The sequence below is a fragment of the Mobula hypostoma genome, chromosome X1 (genome assembly GCF_963921235.1).
Source record: "Mobula hypostoma chromosome X1, sMobHyp1.1, whole genome shotgun sequence".
NCBI classification, from domain to species: domain Eukaryota; kingdom Metazoa; phylum Chordata; class Chondrichthyes; order Myliobatiformes; family Myliobatidae; genus Mobula; species Mobula hypostoma.
Window position 1 is genome coordinate 20,340,747 of NC_086128.1, and position 19,159 is coordinate 20,359,905.

General features: G+C 41.4%; 1 protein-coding gene across 4 annotated transcripts in view; it reads left to right on the forward strand.

Annotated features, from left to right (window-relative positions):
* Positions 1 to 19,159, forward strand: part of LOC134340355 (SWI/SNF complex subunit SMARCC2-like) — a 128,529-nt gene that overhangs the window by 24,530 nt on the left and 84,840 nt on the right. For all 4 annotated transcript variants that reach the window (XM_063037510.1, XM_063037507.1, XM_063037509.1 and 1 more), the window contains exons 6-7: positions 134 to 203; positions 14,503 to 14,572. In XM_063037510.1, the coding sequence (XP_062893580.1) occupies positions 134 to 203; positions 14,503 to 14,572 (140 nt within the window). The remainder of the gene's footprint in view (positions 1 to 133; positions 204 to 14,502; positions 14,573 to 19,159) is intronic.

Here is a 19,159-nt window from a genome sequence, read left to right on the forward strand (position 1 = left end):
CCGTATTCTAATTCCTTGATCAGGTATAAATGGTTATATTTCACTGAGAGAGATTTTGTTCTCATATTTCATGATTTTCCATCAACGAGGGTCTGTCTTTCTAAATGTTAATTATTTAAATGTTTTCTAATAGGGTACTGTTACTGAGGACAAATCAAATGCATCACATGTTGTGTACCCTATTCCTGGCAGTATGGAAGAAGGTGAGTTTTATGGTTTTCTGTCTTAATTCTGTGTAATTCTATCTTAATTCTCAGTCAGTTACTTGTGTGATTTAATTTTGCAGCTTTGGATGAAAGAGTGATTACAATTCATCTGATTGCAATATGAGAATACATGTTGATAGGTTTTATTTCTGAATGCTGTTTATGCTGAGTTGATTGAAATTAGAATTTTTAGTGATTTTGAACTGGTTTTTCATAATAAGAGTATAAAAGGTAGCAGAATTGGGCCATTTGGCCCATCGAGTCTGCTCTGCCACTTTATCATAGCTGATCCATTTTCTCTCTCAACCCCATTCTCCTTCCCTCTCCCTGTAACCTTTCACACCCTCATTAACCAAGAACCTATCAACCTCCACCTTAAATACACCCAGTGACCTGGCCTTTACAGATGCCTGTAGCAAAGAATTCCATGGATTCCCCTCCCTCTGGCTCAAGAAATTCCTCTTCATCACCGTTCTAAATGGATATCCCTCTATTATGAGGCTGTACCCTCTAGTCCAAGAATTCCCCCACTATAGGAAGCATTCACTCTAACTAGGCCTTTCAAAATTCTGTAGGTTTCAATTCTTCTAAATTTCAGCGAGTACATGTCCAGAATCATCAAATGCTTCTCATACAATAACTTTTACATTCCTGTAATCATACTCGTGAGCCTTTTCTGAGCCCTCTCCAACGTCAGTACATCCTTTCTTAGGTAAGGGGTCCAAAACTGCTCACAATACTGCAAGTGAGGCCTCACCAGTGCCTTATAAAGCCTCAGCATTACATCCTTGCTTTTATATTCTAATCCTTTCGAAATGAATGCTAATATTGCATTTGCCTTCCTGACCACCAGCTCAGTCTGCAAGATGACCTTTAGGGAATCCTACATGAGGGCTCCCAACTTCCTTTGCACCTCGGATTTTTGAATTTTCTGCCCATTTAGAAAAAATCTATGCTTTCGATCCTTCTACCAAAGTGCATGACCATACACTTCCTGACACTGTATTCCATATACCACCTATTTTCCTTCCCATTGTCCTAATCTCTCTGAGTCCTTCTGCAGCCTCCCTACTTCCTCAACACTACCTGCTCCTTCACTTATCTGCATAGTGCCTGCAAACTTGGCCACAAAACCGTCAAATCTGTCATCCAAGTCATTGACATATAATGTAAAAAGAAGTTGTTCCACTAGTCACTGACAGCCAGCCAGAGAAGACACCCTTTATTCCCACTCTTTACCTCCAGCCAATCAGCCAATTCTCTATCCTTGCTAGTATCTTTACGGTAATGCCTTGGGTTCTTATCTTGTTAAGTAGCCTCATGTGCAGCACCTTATCAACGGCCTTCTGCAAATTCAAGTAAATAACATCCTCCGATTCTCCTTTGTCTATCCTGCTTGTTGTTTCCATAAAGAATTCCAACAGATTTGTCAGGCACTACTTCCCCTTAAGGAAACCATGCTGACTTTGACCTATTTTATCTTGGGGCTGAGACTTCATCATTAACAATCGGACTGCAACATCTTCCCATCCACTGAAGTCAGGCTAACTGGCCTATAATTTCCTTCCTTCTGCCTCACTTCCTTCAGAAGAATGGAGTGACATCTGCAGTTCTTCTGATCCACACCAGAATCTAGTGATTCTTAAAAGAACATTGCCAATGCCTCCACAATCTCCACAGCCATATCTCCCTGGGGTGTAGTCCATCTGATCCAGATTACTTATCCATCTTCAGACATTTCAGATTCCCAAATACCTTTTCAGTAGTAATAGCAATTACACTCGCTTCAGCCCCAAGATGCTCTCAACCTCTGGCGTGCTGATAGTGTCTTCCATTGTGAAGGTGGATGCAAAATACTTAAGTTCATCTGCCATTTCCTTGCCCCCATTTACTACATCTCCAAAGTCATTTTCCGGCAGTCCAATATCTGCTCTTGCCTTTCTTTTATTCTATATATCCGGAAAAAAATGCTTGGTGGTATCCTCTTTGATATTATTGGCGATCTTACCTTCATATTTCATCTTTTCTCTCTTTACGGCTTTTTTTAGTTGCATTGTTTTTTTTAAATCTCTAACTTCCCACTAATATTTGCTCTATTATATGCCCTCTCTATTGCTTGTATGGTGTTTTTGACTTCCCTTGTCAGCCATGGTAGCGTCATCCAAGTTTTAGAATACTATCTCTTAGGGACAAAAAATCTCTTAGATTTTGTCCCCATGTTATATTGCAACTCATCCCACTGACTGCAATTTTGCCCCATCATCTGCTTGTCCTTCCTCAGTTTCACTGCACACTGCATCTAGTTGTACACCAACTGCCCCATCCTCAGCCCTATCAGTCTGTTTCCCACCCCCCTGTCAATTTAGTTTAAATCCTCCCTAATGGCTCTAGCAAATCTGCCAGCAAAGATATTGGTCACCCTTGGGTTCAGGTATAACCCATCCCTTTTTGTACAGGTCATACCTTCTCCAGAAGAGATCAGAATGATCCAGAAATCTGAACCCCTGCCCCCTGCACCAGTTCCTCAGTCACGCATTCACCTGCCAAATCATCCTATTCTTACCCTCACTGGTACGTGGCACAGGCAGCAATCCAGAGATTACTATCCTTGGGGTCCTGCTTTTCAGCTTTACTTGGCTCCCTAAATCCTAAATTTGCTCTTCAGGATTCTACCTATGTCATTAGAGTCAACATGTACCAAGACTTTTGGCTGCTCGCCCATTAGAATGCCATGGACCAAATCCGTGACATCTCTGACCCTGGCACCTAGGAGGCAACATACCATCTGGGTCTCTTTCATGTCCACAGAATCTAGTGTCAACGCCTCTAACTGTGGAATCCCCTATCACTACTGTAGTCCTCTTCTCCCCATTTCCTTTCTGAGTTACAGCACCAGACTCATTGTCAGAACCTGGTCACTACAGCTCACCTCAGGAGGTTGTACCCCTCAACAGTATCCAAAGCAGAATATTTATTATTGAGGGGAATGGCCACAGGGGAACTCTGCACTGGCTGTCCTTTTCCTTTCCCTCTCTTGACAGTCACCGGGGTACCTGCCTCCTGCAACTTTGGGGTGAGTACATCCCTATAGGTCCTATCTATCACCTACTTAGTTTCCTGTATGAACCAAAGGTCATTGAGCTGCAGCTTCAGTTCCTTAACACTTTCTCTGAGAAGCTGCAGCTTGGTGCACCTGGTGCAGATGTGGTTATCCAGGAGGCTGGAGGTCTCCCAGGATTCTCACATCTCACACAGCACAGCCCCTTGAGCCATTCTCACTGCAGTAACTGATGAAGAATGCAGAAGAAGAGATTTACCAGAAACTTACCGTGCTAACCCTGTTGAGCCAAAGCCTCGCTACTCTTACACAGGTCCACTCACACAGTGGCAACTCTGCTTGTCCCTACCTTATTTTCATTTGCCCTTGCTAATGAATTGAGATTCGATTGGACTGCAAAAAGGCCAAAGACCCACGAGTGCTGCTTTTTAAATCTCTCATCCCAACCTGTATATAGCCTCTTCCCTCGATTCGATTGGGCCACCAGCCAAAAATAATAGTGAACTCTTTCCCTTTGAAAAGCATGGGATATCTAGGGAACATTTCACAATGGTAGTAAACTTTAAATAAGTATGATTACTGGTCATTGCACTTGTGAAAAGCATACACTTATCTCAAGAACTTAATGATCGGATCATTTGTTTTTTACTTTGGTATATTGGTTTTGTACTTCACATAAGTACGTTGTGGAAAATTTACAGTAATGGGATATTTTGTTTGTGGAATCAGGACAGACTTTGACCAGGCTTGCTCTTCAAATATTTAATTGAAATTGAAGACCAATTCTGTCCTAGCCAGCAATGAGTTTCATTAAAATAGTTTAACGTTGTAACTTCTCTCCTCTGATTAACAATACCAGCAAGTGAATCTGATTGTCTGAAGTATACCTCATTTCCCTGTAGAGCAGACTCGATGGGCCACATGACATAATTCTGCTCCTGTGTCTTACTTCCATTGTTTTCATAACAAAGAAACATTCAAAGAAAAAAAATCTCAATGTCACTCTAGATATTCTCCTGGTTCTTCACAGCCCTATCCTTGAAATTGGCCCTTAATTGTTGAATACTCTGGTAATGCTCAGTGAATCCTTCCATCACTTTGTTTCCTGGATGTGCCCCATTATTTGCTTTCTGCTCCCACATTATTGTTTTTCTTCCCTTCTCATCTTAATGTTTTTTTCTCTGTCCCTAGGCTTTGCACCTGTCCTAGTCCAGCTCAACCAGAAAATACTTTAATTGACCCTCTGATATCCAATTAATTGAATGCAAATTTATCAAAGTTTCTGTTGGAGAACTACTGGAGCAGGGGAGGGAATTGATTGGTATGTTAGTGATCATAGATAATGGAACAAGTGGGGGAATGGTATAGCTGGCATAGACCCGAAGTGCTGAATGTCTCCTGCTGTGTTGTAAAGAAATGAGAAATAATATGGAAAATAATTCCCGAATCACAGTCATTAGGGTAAATCCCAGAAAATGTCAGTCCTGTCAACATTTCAAAATGATAGCTGCTAATATCTTTAGAGAGGTTCAGTAAGTTAAAAACAACAGTGTTGGCAAATATAACAAATCTTGTTTGTCCTCCCCAAGTACGTCCTATCCCATTGGTGGACAGATCCTTTAGAGGAAGGACAAAAATATGTAATACAAATGCAAAATACTGCAGATGCTGGAAATACTCATCAGGTCAGACAGCATCTGTGGAGAGGAAAATAGCAGTAATGTTTTAGGTCCATGGTCTTTCATTGTAATATATTATCATTAGCTTCAGATCCCAAAGTCTAATGGCTTGAGGTCAAACAAAGTGTTGAAATTCCCAGTTGACTTCCACCTTTGATGCCCCTCAAGTAATTCATAGACAGATATTTTGTTGATCCCAAAAGAAATTGCAGTGTCACATCAGCATTACTTTCCCTCTACTTTCCCTCTTCAATATCCCACTATGGCTTCTTACCTTTTCTCACCTGCCTATCACCTCCCCCTGATGCCCCTCCTCCTTCCCCTTCTTCCATGGTCCACTCTCCTTTCCTATCCGATTCCTTCTCCAGCCCTTTATCTTTTTCACCTATCACCTTCTAGCCTTCCCCTCCCCCACCTCATTCTGGCATCTTCCCCTTTCCTCTCCAGCCCTGATGAAGGGTCTTGGCCCAAAACGTCGACTGTTTATTCATGAATATATATGCTGCCTAACCTGATTTTGTCCAGCATTTTGTGTGTGTGTATCTGGATTTTCAGCATCACAAAATCTCGTGTTTATGTCATTTTTTTTTACTTTTTACTTCCCTTCCTTATTTCTAAGTTCTGATACCAAAATGATTAGCTCTGCAGTGGATTTAGGTGCACAGTGGGATGTTGTTTCTAAATTTTAGAAACTTATGATAATACATAGGTTTGCAGCACTGCTACTTAAGCATTGTTTTAGGAACTGATTATAGAATTTGTGATCACTGAGAAGGTTATCAAAATCACATGCTGGTGATAATAAACCTGATTCTGAATTAGAATCTGATGGTGCAATGTGAGGAACAGATGTGTGCTAAATGTAAAATAAAAGCTTAAGAGATTTTCAGAGGTGAATAAGGCAGTTTTTTTTTTGCTTTTGTCAATAAAATGAGCAGTTTTTGACTCAGCTATGCTTGTAATTATTGCAGGTTGTAATGTCTTCAGAAATAACTGGAAAATTGAAAGAGAAAACAATGAGTTTGGGCTATTCATCCCTGCTGGAAATTCTATGCCATAAATCTGAAGATTAGAATAGCTTGTAATATGTGTTGTTTTAATGAAACACTTTGATTCAATAAATTTTAGGAAGAGATTATCAGCGCACACAGGAACTAAAGAAGTAGGAGTAGGAACAAGTGTAGTCCTTACGAACCTTGATCCTGGAAAGGCATTCAATATTATGGCTGATTGTCATTTCCCCATATCCCTTGAATCCTTTATTGTCCAAGGATTTTTAAATGCTGAACAACTGACCATTTGGAGATGTGTGAGGTAGAGAATTTCAAAAATTCACTATCTTCTACATCAAGTAATTTCCCTTCATCTCCATCAGAATCACCTACAGCCTTTCACCATCTAGTCAAGCCTTCTCAGAATTTTATTTCAGTATGATTGATTCCATTCTACTGGATCTCTCTTTATGGGACAATGGTCTCAACCTTGGAATCAATCTAGTGAAATCAAAACAGAAAGAAATTTGCTTGTTAGTGGTTCTATGAAGGGTCTCTGAATTTTCTATTTGGGAATGTTAGATACGTGGATTATGACCAAAGGAAAAAATGGCTGGAGTTGCTCAGCACTTCATTGTAAGGATGTTTATTACATATGTCAAAAATCAAACATTTACATATCCCCATTACTAAAGAAATGGAATATTCCACTGTGTATGGTGGAAAAGGCATCGTAAAGCCAACCTGAGTGCATTAGCTCAGTTTAGGACCCATTATGAGAACATACCGGGGAGGACATTGAAGTGCGTGCTCTCAGCGCAACGACAACAGAATGACGTGTGTGTGTGTGTGTGTGTGTGTGTAAATGGGCATGTGTAAGGTGTGTGTTTACTGAGAGCTCTGTGTTGTGAATCCAGCAGTGAAACACTATGAAGGTCAAGAGAGAAAATTGATTTTGAAAGAAAACTTGCTTGTAATATCAACATGAACAATAAGTGCTTCTATGGATATTTTCTTAAAATAAAGTAACTAAGGTAGGTATGAGACCTAGAGTTCAAGGCTGGTGAATTAATAACAGGAGACAAAGATTTGGTAAATATGTTAAAACTTTCATAGTTATGGCATTATCTTTGTTGCAGTTGCATCCTATTTCTAGATTAAAACTGGATCAAAAGAAATCTGAGAAACAGGAGTAGGAGTAGGCCAATTAATCACTTGGCTCTGCTTTGCTGTTCAATCATATTAATGCATATCTGATCTTAACCCAAACACCTTTTTCATTTGCTTTTCCCATGCCCTTTGATTATTTTGTACACCCTAATAGTTTAAATGTCTTTCATTCTCCACTTTGAATATACTCAACCCACACACTTCTCTGCTATAGAGTTCCAAAGATTCATAACCCTCTGAGAGAGAAACCCCACCTCATCTCCATTTAAATTATGTAACTCCTCACGCTGAAACAATCTCCCCCGGATACCCCTACTAAAGGCATATCCTCTCAGCATTCACCCTATCAAATAAAAACAAATTGCCTAAGCAGCATAGCTCCTGTTAGAGAGCTTAGACACTACAGTTGCTGGTTTTCCTTTGCCTTGTGTATTGCTTCTCCACCTTACTGATTCTACTTCCTGATCTTGTCCAGTATAATTGTTCATCATTATTCAATGCCAACCTTTACCATCGGACTGTAAGGTCATTGTTTTGGTTATATCTGCCTTTCAAAATGTAACTTGGAACATTTGCAAATTTTATAAATACAATACACTAATCACCATTCTTAATACAAGAGTGATCATTACACTTTAAAAATTTATATTATATCAGTATGGTATTAATTTTTTTAAAATAAACTTCTTGAGCATTCTGAGGGATTCTGGCATGTGCTCCGACCCCTCAGCATGCAATAATGGGAGGACGTTAAATTGTGGCCATTGTGACGACAGTTGCACTAAACTTCAGTGCATCCTTTAGCACATAGTGCTAGATGTGGAATGTGTCCATCTCAATCTTCAATCATGCACACCTCCATACTTTATTGTCACCAAACAATTGATACTAGAGCGTACAGTCATCACAGCGATATTTGATTCTGCGCTTTGCGCTCCCTGGAGTACAAATCGATAGTAAATATTAAAAATTGAAATTATAAATCATAAATAGAAAATAGAAAAGGGAAAGTAAGGTAGTGCAAAAAAACCAAGAGGCAGGTCCGGATATTTGGAGGGTATGGCCCAGATCCAGGTCAGGATCCGTTCAGCAGTCTTATCACAGTTGGAAAGAAGCTGTTCCCAAATCTGGCCGTATGAGTCTTCTAGCTCCTGAGCCTTCTCCCGGAGGGAAGAGGGACGAAAAGTGTGTTGGCTTGGTGGGTCGTGTCCTTGATTATCCTGGCAGCACTGCTCCAACAGCGTGCTGTGTAAAGTGAGTCCAAGGACGGAAGATTGGTTTGTGTGATGTGCTGCAGCGTGTTCCCGATCTTCTGCAACTTCTTCCGGTCTTGGACAGGACAACTTCCATACCAGGTTGTGATGCACCCTAGAAGAATGCTTTCTACGGTGCATCTATAAAAATTAGTGAGGGTTTTAGGGGACAGGCCAAATTTCTTTAGCTTTCTCAGGAAGTAAAGGAGCTGGTGGGCCTTCTTGGCAGTGGACTCTGCTTGGTTGGACCAAGTCAGGTCGTTTGTGATATTGACCCCGAGGAACTTAAAGCTTTTGACCTGTTCCACTTGTGCACCACCAATGTAAATTGGGTTGTGCGGTCCGCTACTCCTTCTGAAGTCAACAACCAATTCCTTCGTCTTGCTGACGTTGAGGGATAAGTTATTGTCTTCACACCATGCCACCAGGTTCTTAATTTCCTCTCTGTACTCAAACTCATCATTACCCGAGATACGGCCTACAATTGTTGTGTCATCAGCAAACTTACATACTGAGTTTGATGGAAGCTTGACTACACAATCATGGGTGTACAGTGAGTACAGCAGGGGGCTGAGTACACAGCCTTGTGGGGCACCAGTGCTCAGAGTGATTGTAGAAGAGAGCTTGTCCCCTATTTTTACAGCCTGGGTCCTATCTGTGAGGAAGTTGAAGATCCAGCTGCAGATCTGAGTGCTGAGGCCCAGGTTCCAGAGCTTAGGAATCAGTTTATTTGGAATGATGGTATTAAAGGCAGAGCTGTAGTCAATGAAAAGGAGCCTTACTTATGCATCTTTATTCTCCAGGTGTTCTAAGGAGGAATGTAGGGCCAGAGAGATGGCATCTGCCATTGACCTGTTGCTCCGGTAGGCGAATTGCAAAGCGTAAAGGTTGACCGGTAGGCTGTGGTTGATGTGTACCATAACCAATCTCTCGAAGCACTTCATAGCAATTGATGTCAGAGCCACAGGTCGATAGTCATTCAGGCATGCCACCTTGCTCTTCTTCGACACTGGGATTATCGTTGCCTTCTTAAAACACGAGGGGATCTTAGACTGAAGCAAGGAGCAGTTGAAGATGTCAGCAAATACTCCAGCTAACTTGCTTGCACAGACCCGGAGAACCCGTCCTGGGACGCCATCTGGGCCCGTTGCCTTCCTTGGATTTATCTTCGGGAAGGCCCCTCTCACGTCCTCCTCGGTGACGATGAATCTCGATGCCACCAGGTTCGGTTCATCCGGAGGGAACGGGGCGCTCCTCTTCTGTTCGAATCTTGCGTAGAATAAGTTAAGTTTGTCAAGAAGAGAAGCGCCACAGTTATTGATATTCCCAGCCTTTTTTTTTTGCGCCCAGTGATCTCATTTAGACCCTGCTGTAGTCTACCGGCATCCCTCTGGTTAACCTGGGCTTCCAACTTGGCTCGATAATACCTCTTGGCGCCCTTAATGGCTTTCCGGAGTTCGCGCCTGGATTCCGTGTAGCGACTGGTATTCTCGGACCTAAAAGCTGCAGCTCTAGCCTTCAAAAGGGACTTGACCTCATAATGCATCCAAGGATACCCAGATTGTCTTGCGAGACAAGATAAAGTTTTATTTTACTATTTTATTTTCAATCACTTGAAGACCAGTATATTTCAGCAGACCAGTCAGAGTTGATTATCTCTCATTGTGTGTCTGGGAAACGACCCGTAGCCCTGTATCATGCAACTGTTCAGGAAAGATCACTGTATCCCTGTCCAGGCCTTCTTAACAGATAAACATTTTGGAAGAAGAAGGACTGTCTCACCACATCTTGAGGGCAACATGTAGAAATGGTCTGGTTCTGTATAGAGGATCTATTAGGGAGGGTCCTTTATACCATCAGCCAAGTAATGTCTTCATGCTTTTCAGAAAGTTTTGCCAAATGGCTTTAACAATCTGCAGGAGGAGCTATACAACAGGATCTGTTGTCTCTATTTGCTCAAAGGTGTCTCTGCATAGAATTTTGTACTAGGACAGGTGGTATGGCATGGTCCGATTGATCAGGGCATTTTGTGGTAATATGGCTAGGTCCTTCATAACATTAGGAACAAGCAGAGCCTTACCATGTAGAGACACTCCATGTGTGAGAGTACCCAGGCTCTACGCACAACTTAATACAACCACACAGAGATGTAGTTATCAGGGTGAGTGTTTTGTAGGTGCATTTATACTTCTACATTTGTACATTGTATCTTTGAGCACAGTCCATTTTTAATGTGTACATAAAGTGAAAGATAGTTCAGGTAACTGCTGCAGAGTGGCAGTATAGCCACACCAGCAGGACTGAGAAATATCTTGCACCTGATGACTAGGTCCTTTCCTGCAGTCACTAATATTATAAAAATGTTGCTTTTAATTTCAAAAATATTATATAAATATTTACCTAGTTGGATAGGTTTTAAAACGATGTGTTCTGTAGCCAATCAGAGAGCATGGTTTTGTCCAATGCACACAAAAAGACCCGAAAAAGATTGGGTGAAAAACATAGAATATAAAAAACTAAAAGGCTGAAAAAAAAGTCTATAGGTACCTTATTGATCCCAAAGTAAATTACAGTGTCACAGTAGCATTACAAGTGCACAGATATAAATATTGGAAGAGAAGTAAGAAAGAATTTTTTTAAAAAGTTACCTCAAGCAGTCTAACAGGAGGATGTCATCACTTCCTTGGCTATAGGTTGACCATTATAGAGCATAATGGCCAAGGGGAAGAATGACCTCTTCTAGCGCTCTTTAGAGCAGTGCAGTTGGCTGAACAGAGGAGCACTTTTAGTAATAGACTAAGCCAAGGTGGCAGGCAGAGGGTGAGAAACATTGCCCAGAATTGCCAGGATTTTCCGTAGGGCCCTTTGTTCTGCCACAGCCTTCAGTGTGTCCAGTTTGACTTCTATAACAGAGCCAGCCTTTCTAATCAGTTTATTGAGCCCGTTGGCATTACCGTGTTGATGCTATTGCCCCGACACACCACTGCATGTAAGATTGTACTGGCGACAACAGACTGGTAGAACATGTGAAGGAGAGATGTACATACTCCAAAGGACCTCAGTCTCCTCAGGAAGTAGCGGTGACTCTGACCCTTCTTGTATACAGCCTCCGTGTTGGTGCTTCACTCAAGTCTTATCATCCATGTGCACCTCCAGGTACTTGTAGATTCTCACCACATCCACGTCCTCACCATCAGTATTAACAGGGAACAGTGCAGGCTTAGTCCATCACCATCTCCTTTGTCCTGAAGTCCAAGTCCATATCCAAAACACAGAAAACCTGGGTAACATTCTCTGGGCACAGTGGCAGGCCTTTCCCTCTCTGTAGCAGAGTGATCCCACCGGTCGTAAGATGGAGTCTCCCATCTCTGTAGCAGAGTGATATCACCAGCGATAAAAAGGCAGTTTCCCCTCTCCATTGCAGAGTGATCGCATCAGTGATCAAAAGGCAAACAATCAGCGAACAATGGAAGCTTTAATCGGTGAAATGGAGTTGAACATCGGCTCGCACCCTGCAGCCTTCTCGCCACGAGATTCCCACATGTTGCCTCTGCCTCCCGGGATACCCTTGGATACTGCAGAGCGCTGAAACAATGCGATAGGGTTAATTACTACACTTCGTTATATATTAGAATTTTACACTGTTTGACTGGAACGATTGTTCGTCCAAGGCAAGTAACTTAGAGATAAATAAGGGGAGTTATGATGGCATGAAAATCGAGCCAGCTAAATTGGCAATTAAGATTAGTCGACTGTGGTACTGTGGCCAATGTTTAGATCTTACAAAATGCAGCGAATATATACATTTCAACAAGCGAGAATAATGAGAGATCTGGTATATAGGCCTTGAGACAGCAACACTCAAGGAGTTGCTAATGGAGAGGATATAGAATCTATGCAATGAAGTGGTAGGGACATTAAAGTTACAATGTTGAAAAGCATTTGGGCAAGTACTTGGTTGTGGGACAAAGAGAGAAAGGGATAAGTGAAGTGGGAGTACGATGATCTGAGAGGGGTATTCGAGATTGTTTAATGTAATTTCCAGTACACAAGTGTAAAGGAGAATTAAATAGTTGTTACTCCGGATCTGATTCAACACAAAAACAAAACAATAAGATAAAGAATGCAATCAAAAAAATCACAACAAATGTAAATACATAAAGATAGCTTATAATACATTGATTGTATGTACATAAAGTGATGCTAGGTACAGGAGTATCTGTACTAAGAAGACTGACAGGAAATGATAAAGTAGTGGTGGTGGGATGGGTTAGTGGATGGACGTGTTGTTCAACTTTACTGCTTGGGGAAAGTAACTGTTTTTGAGTCTGGTGGTCTAGCATGGATGCTATGTAGCCTCCTCCCTGATGGGAGTGGGACATTCTGATGTGGGTGGGGTCCTTTGTGACAGTGCTGGTGATGCATAGGGCAGTTTTGAATACCCATTGCAGAGCCTTTTTGTCTACTGCAGTGCAGTTTCCGTACCATGTAGTGATGCAGCTTGTTAGGATACTCTGCTGCACATCTGTAGAAGGTGGGAAGCAGAAGTAAGGATTAAGATGGGAGTGGAGACGAGGAAGAATGGGTGTCAGTGTATGTGTTTGTGTATGTATGTGTATATACACAAAGCTTGTCCTATTGGCTTGAGCCTCCTTACTATTAGACCAAAACCTCAGTCTGTCAATGTTGTAACTGATGTCCAGTGGCCTCTGCATTAAAGAATTTATGTGCAGGCATCTTCCACTTCTCATGACTAGAGTGGAAATAATTCAGTTTTAACCTCAAGGGACTGCTTGAAAAGTGAGATATTAGAAGTAATCTAAATCTGGTATTCAAATTTCCCATAACAACAGTGAAGTTGTGGTGTGATGCTGTCTCTAGTTCAACCTATAGTATGTGGTAGAATTGCTTCATTGCTGTCATTTATTGGAGCATAGCACTGAATCAGGGTGAGGTTCCTATGTTTCCCTTTCTTCGTGGTGCTAATGAGCTTCCACTCACTTCAGGAGGATAGAAACACCCTCATGGTGTTATCAAACCAACCAGAATATAGCAGAGTTTCCCCTGAGGACATTTCAGGTGGAAGTTTTATTTCACAGGACCAAGTTGCTAGAGGGCTGGGATCTATTTTATCTGGCCCCTCCTCAGACCTTACAGGAACAAAATCCCCCACTGATCCAAACTGAGGGATTATTAGAATATGTAAATTGTTGCACTAGGGTAAGACACAGTGGCTAACTAACGTCAGAGCAAGCAGAACTGGTCTGTTCATCAGATCAGAAATGACTACAGAATAGGAGAATGACATCTGACAAATAAGGTGGTAGTTATGGTGGAAAGTTGCCAGGGAGGTGTCAGTAAGGACATGGGTGCCATCTATGAATGCCCACACTGTTGGGAGCCCTGCAGTGCACCCCATATGCCCCTTGTAGGCATGAATACAAAAGCCATATTGACCAAAAATGAAGGTTTCTCACTTTATCACTAGAAATTTTCTTAACTTCGGCAGTGCTTCACCAAGCAGCAAAGACATGTTGGTGCCATATCTCAACAGACAGTGGGACAAGGTTTCTGAGCGTTGGTGTGGCCTTGACATTAACTCTGAGAGCAAGGTGGTACTTAAGGTTTGTCTGGCAAAGGCTTGGACTATAAAAGTCGGTGTAGATTCCTTTGGCTCCTGAGGACAGAAGACTGCCATCTCCTTTCATAGCAGCATGTACTCATTCCTTGCCAGCACTTCGCAGGGGCAAGAAGTGTGCTGTTTGTACAGTTCAGTGACCCATTAAGGGCTATTTTTTTCAGATCAGAGTTGTGAGGGAAATGTGGCACTAGCATGTGAATTAATCTCAGATTGTTGGGACTCCTGAAGCAGAGTGATATTGTATGAAGCACCCTTTTTAGTGCTGTTTTAGACTGATGCACTGTGTTTGCATCAGTCTTAAACAATGGTAAAAAGATGTTGCACTGTTTTTAAGAGCTTTTTGAAACAGCAGTTGGAAGATTGCAAATTCCACCCCATTACTTAAAAAAAACAATGCAGCTGAATGTCAAGGTTTATTTCTCTTGTCTACAAAAGCGCTGTTATTGGACAGCATGAATTGTCATTTGTAGCCTATACCTCTAACATGTACATTTCTCTCCTAGAAGAGTGGGTGCGGCCAATAATGAAGCGAGAGAAGCAGGTCTTATTACATTGGGGATATTGTCCTGACAGGTATGTATCTACACTTTAAATAGTATGTCAGGTAGTTACATGTATATCCTTTAGATATGTTGTGTATATCAAAAAGCTATATGTGAACAGCATGGACCAGTTAAAACCTAGCTCCAAACCAAAATTTGAGCTCTTAATCAAACCTAGCATTCCCGGAGTCTTGCACTGACAGAAGTAGTGTTCTTTATATGATATGTTAAATACAGATACTGTCTCTTGACTTCTGTTCAGAGCAATTATGAGATATGAGCAACTAATTCTTGCTCAGGTTGAGAGGCAGTAGGCTGAAAGGCCCCCTTCATCTCAGTGAAGGGAGAAGTTTTCTGGTGAATTATAGGTTTCTGTAAAAGAGGAGTTTCCAAGCTGAGCCATGCAACTCCCCTGGGGCAAGGGTCACCAACAGGAGCCTTGGGGCAATAATAATAATGAAGTTACTTAATCAAAAAGTTCACAAAACCGTCAAAATACATAAAATATACTCACTGGCTAGCTGCCCTAACTGTGAACAGTCAGTCCATGGGAATTTTCTGGGACAGCTAACCTCTTAAAAGGAGCTTTCTGTGACATTATTGGACTTCTGTGATGGAGAGGTGCTATGGAAATTTTACTGTGTGAACAATTGTGCCTTTCATTTCAAACAATCAGGACTACACATATAACAAAAGGGTCACAGTCTCTGCTTTGAAATACTTAATGATTGCATAGCTTATCTTGGTTTTTGAATATTCTGCTGGATTAATGGTTTGATAAAGGATGTGAGAATTTTCAAATGTCACAGAAAGATGGTTTTCAGTAAACTGCGGTTGGTGGCGTAGTGAGGTCAACGCTGGACTCCAGAGTGAAGGTTCCTGAGTTCGAATCCAGGTCGGGCCACCCCCAAGCACGCTTTCCATCCGTGCCGGGTTGAGTGTCAAGCTAGCCACTCAGCCTCGTAAAAAAAAATACAAGGGTCGAGTCAGGAACGTTTATAACGTGATCCAGTTAATCCTGACACCACGTGCCAGACAAGAATTGCTGAATGTCTGGTACGATACGCTTTTAAAAAAATGAAATAAAATTTTAAAAAAAGTAAACTTGATTGAATCACCTTGCATAATACTCAACATGGATGAGGAATGGGAAGTAAGGAAATAGAGATTTGAAGCAGAACAGGAATCTTCAGCCAGAAGTGCCAGTTGGATAATCATTTTCAGCTTTTTCTTGAGTTCCTCACCAGCTCAGAAGATGGTCTGCAGTTAATTCTATTCATTACTTGTGATGTCAAGAAACATGAAAACAGTACATATAGCAAAAGCCCAGCAGAAGAACTGGTCATCGCCCTACCCACACTGTTTCAGCTCTCTTGAGAATTGTATAAGTTTGTCCTGTTCACTAAAGAAGTAAAATCTATTCCTGCTAGTTACAGCTTCAGAAGCCTACTATCAGTTATTACCAGTTGACAGAGCCAATAACCTGCAAAACCTGCTCATTGTTGTCCAGTTTAGATTTTACCAATATCACTCTGCTCTTGACATTATAAAGATTTGGTCCAAACATAGCCAAAGAGTTGAATTCCAGAGTTGTGATGAAAGTGACGGCCCTTAACATATGAGCTGCACTTGACTGAAAATAGCATCAAGGAGCTATGGTAAAACTGAAGTTAAGGAAAAAACTCTCACAAAGGAAAATTTGTTAGACGTCAGCCCCAAGCCATCACTGCAAGAGTTCCTTGGGACAGTATCCTGCACCGAAATACCTGCAACTTAATTTATCAGTGGCTTCCTTTCCATCAGAAGGTGAGAAATGGGGATTTTTAATATTTCAAATGTTTATTTCCACTTTTGAACTCCAGGATATTAAATAACCCATTCCAGCATGCAGTAACACTCAAACATGGACTGATAAATGGTAAGTAACATTGACATTCACAATTAAATAATTGCCTTTCCCACAAGGAAAAAGATAACCACATACCCTTGATATTCCATAGCAGTACCATTGGTAACTTCCTTGGTGTTCGCCATGGACCAGAATCTCAACTGGACCAGTTACATAAATACAGTGGATACAAGAGCAGTTCAGAGGCTGAGTGCCCTGTGATGGAATTTGTCTTCTGGCAGCTAAAAGCTTAGCCATAAGGAGCATGAATAACCTCACCATGTCTAAGTCTTCAAATTCTCTGCACATTGTGGGAGAAAACAGAATGCAGTAGAACGCAGTTCACCTCCCGCTTTATCGAAAATAGGCTGGATAAATTATGATTTTGCCAATGACGTCCCACACAATAATAAATTAATTTTTAAGAATCAAAAAGGACCACACCATAATCTTGATATGAATGAACGGGAGGACAGACAGCTTGTTTTTTGGATAGAATATAATCTCTGTTTGTAGATCTAATCCTTATAAGCAATGCAGTTGAGTTGAACTTCCTACCCTGAGACATAGGCGTTAGTTCCAAGACCACTGAGTTGATAAGCCCACTCAGCAGTTTAAACACATGGATTATATCTGTGGTAGCTGACTTCATTTGTGCCTTTCTTGTTTTCTAACAGTTACTGGTTTCTATAGCTGTACAGTCCTGATTTACACAACCTTTTACACTGTAGTGAATTTTCTTTTTAATGGAAAGTTCATTTTTATAAGTCTTGGGTAAGTATTGTCACCAGAGAAGTTAGAGTCTTTACCTAAGCTGTAGGAAGCTGAAAAGGATGGAAACTGCTGAGATGTATCAAATGTGATGTTCTTCCTTATATTTATGTAACACTCGCTTCGCCTAGCGGCTTAATATAGGGAGTGATAACCCCCAGCCCAGCCAAACTTAAGAAATCTTGTTTGGGTGGATGCTGTGCGATGTGTCCCCTGTTACAAATCAGTACCCCGAAATTACAAACAGTACACAATATGTGATTAAATGATTAAGCTTTATAATTCTTACCTTGACTATATGGTTAGTAGAGAAACAAAATATAAAAGAAAAAGGGCCCAAGTCATAAGATTTAATAATAAACTGTCTGTGCACAAAGTTGGAGCTCACGCAGTTCCTTAGTCCTTCTTCCACCATCAGTCTCCTCCGAGCGTCACTGACCTTCAGACACCCGCTCCGAGTCCACCCCAACCGGAAGTCTACCAAATCTCTCCATTCGCGTCTTCTCTCTTCATCTCTCTCTCTCCCTCTGGCAAAAGCCCGCGAAATCAACTGCTTCCAGAATCACAAGACACCACCACAATCTCTTATTGGCTACATGCATACTGTTATCTCCAGCAATAACCCAAACATTGCTGCTACAGAGAAACCATTACCTCAGCAGTGAACATTACAAAGAAGCCATTACATATCAGTGAAACCTTACAGTGTGTTACATTTTTTAAAAAACCGTTCTTCGAGACATAAAAAAGCTGCAGCACAGAAATGGGCCTTTCCATGCCGAACCATTTAAACTGCCTAGTCCTATTGACCTGCACTTGGTCATAGTCCTCCATGTACCTATCCAAACTCTCTTACAAACCCCACTTCCAGAAAAGTTGGGATATTTTCCAAAATGCAATAAAAACAAAAATCTGTGGTATGTTAATTCATGTGAACCTTTATTTAACTGACAAAAGTACAAAGAAAAGATTTTCAATAGTTTTACTGACCAACTTAATTGTATTTTGTAAATATACACAAATTTAGAATTTGATGGCTGCAACACACTCAACAAAAGTTGGGACAGAGTTAAAATAAGATTGAAAAGTGCACAGAATATTCAAGTAACACCGGTTTGGAAGACTCCACATTAAGCAGGCTAATTGGTAGCAGGTGAGGTATCATGACTGGGTATAAAAGTAGCGTCCATCAAAGGCTTAGTCTTTGCAAGCAAGGATGGGTCGTGGCTCACCCCTTTGTGCCAAAATTCGTGAGAGAATTGTTAGTCAGTTCAAAAGGAACATTTCTCAACTCAAGATTGCAGAGAATTTGGGTCTTTCAACATCTACAGTACATAATACTGTGAAAAGATTCAGAGAATTCAGAGACATCTCAGTGCGTAAAGGGCAAGGTCGGAAACCACTGTTGAATGTGCGTGATCTTCGAGCCCTCAGGTGGCACTGCCTAAGAAACCGTCATGCTACTGTGACAATTATAGCTTCCTGGGCTCAGGAGTACTTCGGAAAACCATTGTCACTCAACACAGTCCGTCGCTGCATCCAGAAATGCAATTTGAAACTGTATTACGCAAGGAGGAAGCCATACATCAACTCTATGCAGAAACGCCGGCGAGTTCTCTGGGCCTGAGCTCATCTCAGATGGACCGAAAGACTGTGGAACCGTGTGCTGTGGTCAGATGAGTCCACATTTCAGCTAGTTTTCGGGAAAAACGGGCGTCGAGTTCTCCGTGCCAAAGATGAAAACGACCATCCAGATTGTTATCAGCGAAAGGTGCAAAAGCCAGCATCTGTGATGGTATGGGGGTGCATCAGTGCCCACAGCATGGGTGAGTTGCATGTGTGTGAAGGTACCATTGACTCTGAGGCGTATATTAGGATTTTAGAGAGACATATGTTGCCATCAAGGCGACGTCTCTTCCCGGGATGTCCATGCTTATTTCAGCAGGACAATGCCAGACC